The sequence below is a fragment of the Microtus ochrogaster genome, linkage group LG2, assembly GCF_000317375.1.
Source record: "Microtus ochrogaster isolate Prairie Vole_2 linkage group LG2, MicOch1.0, whole genome shotgun sequence".
Classification (NCBI taxonomy): domain Eukaryota; kingdom Metazoa; phylum Chordata; class Mammalia; order Rodentia; family Cricetidae; genus Microtus; species Microtus ochrogaster.
This window is the reverse complement of record NC_022028.1, coordinates 53,508,370-53,514,099: the sequence shown is the minus strand read 5'-3', so window position 1 is coordinate 53,514,099 and position 5,730 is coordinate 53,508,370. Positions and strand designations below refer to the sequence as shown.

Here is a 5,730-nt window from a genome sequence, read left to right as displayed (position 1 = left end):
GCCCGGCTTATTTTCTTATTTTGATATGAATGTAATCACATATAAATTAATTATTTTCCATTCCTTCAATCATTTCCTACCTAACTTATGCTATACTATACTTATACTAAATAGGATTGTGCAGACCTACTGGCTCATGTGGATTCCCTCTTAGCTTCTGGGTTCCCAAGAAACTATGAAGTTCTGTGATGAGGGGACCAGCTCTACCTGCAGGTCACTAGTGTGATGACAGAAGTGTCCAGTCACATGATTCAGTGTCATCATTGATTTAACTTTGTCTTTGCAGATTTCAGTTTATCTTGTTAATTGTGAGATTTCTTTAATCTTCCACACAGATCCCCCAAAGGCACACGTGACCCATCATCCTGGACCTAAAGGTGATGTCACCCTGAGGTGCTGGGCCATGGGCTTCTATCCTGCTGCCATCAGCCTGACCTGGCAGAGGGAGGAGGAAGAACAGACTCAGGACATAGAGCTGGTGGAGACCAGACCTTCTGGGGATGGAACCTTCCAGAAGTGGGCATCTCTGGTGGTGCCTTCTGGAGAGGAGCACAAATACACATGCCGTGTGCACCATGAGGGGCTGCCTGAGCCCCTCACCCTCAGATGGGGTAAGGAGGGAGTGGGTGCAGAGCTGAGGTCAGGGAAAGCTGGAGCCTTCTGCGGACCCTGAGCAGGGTCAGTGCTGAGAGGTGGGGTCATGACCCTCACCTTCCCTTCCTGTCCTTCCCTTCCCAGAGCCTCCTCAGTCCACGGTCCCCATCATGGCAGTCATTGCTGGTCTGGTTCTCCTTGGAGCTGTGATCATCATTGTCACTGTGGTGGCTGTTGTGATGAAGAGGAGGAGAAACCCAGGTAGGAAAGGACAGGGTCTGAGTTCTCTCTCAGTCCCTTTCAGAAGAATCTCTGCCTCATTAAAGGGAAACACATCCACACCCCTCATTGCTGCTGTTTCTACCCTGGGTCTGCTGTCAGTTCTGGAAGCTTCCAAGGGTCGGGGACTTCCCTGGTCTCTCACAGCTTTTCTTCTCACAGGAGGAAGAGGAGGAGACTATGCTCCGGCTCTCGGTAAGAGTGGGGGGCAGAATTGTCCCTGAGGCCTGTGGGTTGAAACTGGATTATTTGTGGAAATCTGACAGTTCATATTAGCTCCTCCAGCAAAATATTCTGGGGTCCTTGTCTTTAACTTTCCATTAATATATGTATATTTTTACCCCAGGCAGGGACAGTTCCCAGAGCTCCGATGTGTCTCTCCCAGACTGTAAAGGTGACCCTCTGGGACCTGACTTGGGGAGGGGCAGAGTGGACATGATTGGGTTTCAGGGACTCCCAGAATCACCTTTGAGTGAGTGGTGGATTGTTGGGATGTTGTCTTCACTGTGATTGTTCATGACTCTTGTTCTGTAGCGTGAAGACAGCTGCCTGGTGTGGATGGAGTGACAGACGATGTGTCCAGGTCTCACCTGTGACGTCCAGAGCCCCTCAGTTCACTCTCAGCAATAGTGTCTGATGTTCCCTGCAATCCTATGTGCTCAATGTGAAGAACTGGGGAGCCCAGCCCACCCCTGCACACCAGGACCCTGTTCCTGCACTGCCCTGTTCCCTTCCACAGCCAACCTTCCTGTTCCTGCAGACAGGAGGGGACATCTCCATCCTGTCACCTCCATGACTTCCACTGAAAATAAGAATCTAAACGTGAGCTTGTTAATGTCCTTGATCTGACAGGTTGATTGGCAGCTAAATTAAATAATTGAGATAGAGTTTGTGGAGGAAATAAATGGCAGCGTGGAGAACCTCCCAGAATCTGTGTTCACTGTGCTCTGTGCATCTGGTGGGACAGGATGAGGCTGTGGGAGCTGAGTGAGAACGGGGCTGTGTCCAGGTGGAGCTCAGTCCATTGCCGGCTTTGACAAGGTCACTCCTCAACTCTGGCCCCTCCTGGTTCTGTTCTCTTTGTTACTTAGAACCACACACATGCTGACATCTGTGATCACAGGGACACTGGGATGGCCAGAGCCTCGTCCTGTTCCCAGGATTATGAGCCGCCAGGGCTGCTGTCCTGGCTGTGACTCTTTTTCCTGTCTTCTCTGTTTATTTCTTGTCTTTTTAGTTAGTATGCAGGACTAGGCCTGTTCCTGTTCCTGTGAGTGTTGCCTGCCTCATTATCCTGTGGGGTCCCTGAGTGACAACAGTAAGAGGTGTTTTCCATCCCTGTCCCCTCAAGGCCCAACTAGGCCCCTGCACTCAGGAGACTGTGGGATGAGAACATGAGCTTCAGTCTCCTGAGCTCCTGCCTCCCTTCAGGCCCCTCCCAGAAGGTTCTCTCCTTTCCCATCTATCAGAATCTAACCCAGGTTGTAGGATGGGCAGAGAGGAGGGATCCACAGGGTCTCATCTCAGATCTGTCCTATGTTATGCCCAAGGTCCCATTTCCCTCTCTGCCTCTGGGAATCCTGGTGCTGCCTCCAGTGGAGACTCAAGGATTTACAGGCTGAGTCTACTTTAGATTTATGTTTATTTAAAAAAACATGATCCAAGACCAGCCTGGTCTACAGAGCTAGTTCCAGGACAGGCTCCAAAGCCACAGAGAAACCCTGTCTCGAAAAACAAAAAAAAAAAAAAAAAAAAAAAAAAAAAAAAACATGGTCCAGAGACTGAAGAGATGGCTCAGGGCTTGAGGGCATTTGACATCCAATGTCCCTGTGGACACCACACAGATACATGGTGCAAACACTACTAATAAGAAAACACTTATAGATGCAAAGTTATAAATTAAAATAAAAAGATTATGAAGAGTGCCAGAGATGGAAATTCCTTCATCCCCCTGCTCCAGGTTCTGGCCTCTGCAGTTTTCTAGCTTTGTGACGTCTAGTCAGGAGCTCCAGGAGCCTTAGCAGAAATGTTTGATGATCAAGAAGGTGATAATTTCCTTTATGATGCTGCCATCTTTATCTTGTGAGGGATGATGGTTTCCAGTGCCAACCGCAGCAAACATTCATACACAATAAGTATATGATGAATTAATAAAAAGTAAATATAAAATATATTTCTTTTTGTTGTTGGTTTTTATTTTGCGTTTTTTGTTTGTTTGGTCTGTTTTTGTTTTGTTTTGGTTTTGGTTTTGGAGGCACGGTTTCACTGTAGCTTTGGAGCCTGTCCTGGAACTTTAAAAAAACAAAAACAAAAAAGATTTACTTACTTATGTATGACTGCTCTGACTTCATATAAACCAGAAGAAGGAATCTTATCCCTTTACAGATAGTTGTGAGCCATTTTCCCACCCTTGATGTGGAAAAGATTTTTCCTTTTAATATTACTTAGCTCTCTCCTTGAGGACTTCCCAGGTGTCTTAGCAAACCTGATAGCTTCTCGGTTTGTCTGCAGCTGGCATGATTTCTCTGTCTGTGTGCTCACACCACAGGTTGGAGTGCCAAACATTTTTAATAAAATTTCAATGGTTCAATTTTACCAATAAAGACTTGTAAGCCAGATGCTGGAATAAAAGCCTGCTAGCTCAGAGAGGCAGAGAAATCATCACCCAGCTGACCTTCCGGATCCACAGTGAAGAGCTCCCTTACAGGAGACCTATGGGGAGGCTTATAACCAACCATAACTCCAGTCCTGGGGATCCAGCACCCTTTTCTGGCCTGTCAGACCACGAAGCCTTGCAAATCACAAAACAGGATTTGGGGCTAAAGGAAAAATGCTTTGCTCCTTCAGGATGACTCCCTGCCTTACCCAGCATTCAAAGCCCACAGCAGTTTGGTGAGCCAGGACGCAGACCAGTTCCTACTCCTGGGTCCTCCTGCCCCCTGGCGGTGGCTAGCGGCATCGCGGCTTCCGAAGGTCCCAGGGCCGACAGAGCAACTTTGAATGTCCCATCAGACTGCAGGCTTCAGAGTCACCCAACTGCTGACAGGGTTCACGAACCTCAAAGGCTGTTTGGGCCACACTGAAGAACCGGCTGTCTCCTGCACAGCCCCGTTTGGATGGAAGCCACACCCCAGCCCCTGACATCCATATATCCAGAGTCTGGAATGTTGGGGTGGAAGTTCCATCCCAAGTCCCCTCCCCTGGGAGTTGCCTCAGTCCAGACTCTGCCCACAAGAAAGCCCCTCAAAAGATGACCCCTACCCGGATACTCAAGACCACTCTCAAAGGGAATTTAAACTCCTCCCCACAAAGAAACACATAATTTTCTGGTCTTCCTTCCCTGTCTCTTCTCTGGGTGACTGGAACGCCATCCGGAAGCACTGGTGTCCACTAACCTGGGCTGTTTCTAGTTTGGTTTGATTTGGTCTTATTGGGATTACTGTGTTGTGTTGGGTGGAGTGGTTTATGAGGTGCAGAAACTTTTCAAGCCCCTCACATCACAGTGTTACTTTCTTTCTCTTCAGTTGTTGATGTTGCCAGGGATTCAACCCTGCATGTTGATCACGTCATACCTGACTACACCTCAGCCCCACTAGCTTAGTTAGATGTAACCCAAAGAAAGGGTTCCCGGTTTCTTTTGGAACACCTTTTTTTTTTTTAATTAACTAATTTATTTTTTTAAAAACAATCCTTTCTCATTTTACATACCAATCCCAGTTTCCTCTCCTCCTGTTCCCTCCCCTTCTCCCCCACCCCTAGCCCCATCCACTGCTCAGAGAGAGTAAGGCTTCCCAAATCAACAAAGTCTAGCACACTGCTTTGACACAAGACCCAGCCTTCCCCACTATATCTAGGCTGAGCAAGGTGCCCGTCCAAAGATAACGGATTCTTTGGGAACACCTTTAATCTCAGCCCTCAGGAGGCAGAGGAGGGAGGATCTCTGAGTTCCTGATCCACATAGCAAGTCCAGACAGCCAGGGCTGTAAGGTGAGACCAGAACACAGGGATCCCCAAGACTGACACCTGGGGGAGGGGGGGAGCAGGTAGTTAAGCAAGAAAGCCAGAAAGGACCATGAAGGATTCCCGCGGCCAGGTCTGGGGTGAGCCTGTGGCCCCCAACCTAGTGCTGTGCCGGGTGAGCCTCAAGGGTCCTGGGAGCCACAGCGAGACTGGAAAAGCTGGAACTGGGAACCAGGAAGGGGAAATGAGGTGGACTGGGCACGCTCCCAAGGACAGCACTGACTCCGCCCACAAGACATACGGTCCAATCAAGAGCGGCTTTCAGAGTCTCTTCCTTTCCCTCCTAGGGCAGCAACAGCCAGATCTTTAGGTGATACCTCAAAGAGGCACTGGCCAAGGACCTGAATGTGAATGGGGAAGAGGAAATGACCTCTAATTAATTTTTCTGGATAGCTTCTTTCATCTGGAATTTCCCCCGTGGTAAAAGGAACCCAGGGACTGCTGTCCACCTCACAAGCTTCCTGCCACTGAACTACATTCCTGGCTTTTTAATTTTTTTTTCATTTTATTTATTATATATATAAATATAGTGCTCTATCTGCACATACACCTACACACCAAAAGGACACCAGATCCCATAATAGATGACTGGACATCATATGGTGCGGGGAATTGAACTCAGAACCAAAGAGCAGCCAGGGCTCTTACCCGCTCAGCCATTTCCCTGCTCATGACTTTACTTTTAAGACCTGGTCCAAGCTGTCCTTGAACTTATTCTGTAACCCAAGCAGCCTTTCTATCCCATGCCAGTCTCCCAATTAGCTGGGATTATAGGTCTAAAACCACATGGGTTTTAAGACTTGGTCAGAAGCTGGATGGTTGCCGGGCGGTGGTGGC

At 48.3% G+C, this 5,730-nt stretch overlaps 1 protein-coding gene across 1 annotated transcript; it reads left to right on the top strand.

The window, feature by feature from the left end:
• The first annotated feature begins 175 nt into the window (after positions 1-175).
• Positions 176-1,803, top strand: LOC101983913 (H-2 class I histocompatibility antigen, alpha chain-like). The gene is made up of 6 exons (XM_026785398.1): positions 176-180; positions 256-611; positions 739-855; positions 1,036-1,068; positions 1,220-1,267; positions 1,408-1,803. Exons 1-6 carry the CDS (start codon positions 176-178, stop codon positions 1,410-1,412), a joined length of 564 nt encoding a protein of 187 aa, XP_026641199.1. The 3' UTR covers positions 1,413-1,803.
• The last annotated feature ends 3,927 nt before the right edge of the window (positions 1,804-5,730 follow it).

Excerpts from the sequence above, each read along its gene's own strand:
- LOC101983913 (XM_026785398.1), top strand. Across the intron at positions 612-738 it reads GCCCCTCACCCTCAGATGGG|AGCCTCCTCAGTCCACGGTC; the intron begins GTAAGGAGGGAG and ends TTCCCTTCCCAG. Across the intron at positions 856-1,035 it reads GAAGAGGAGGAGAAACCCAG|GAGGAAGAGGAGGAGACTAT; the intron begins GTAGGAAAGGAC and ends TTCTTCTCACAG.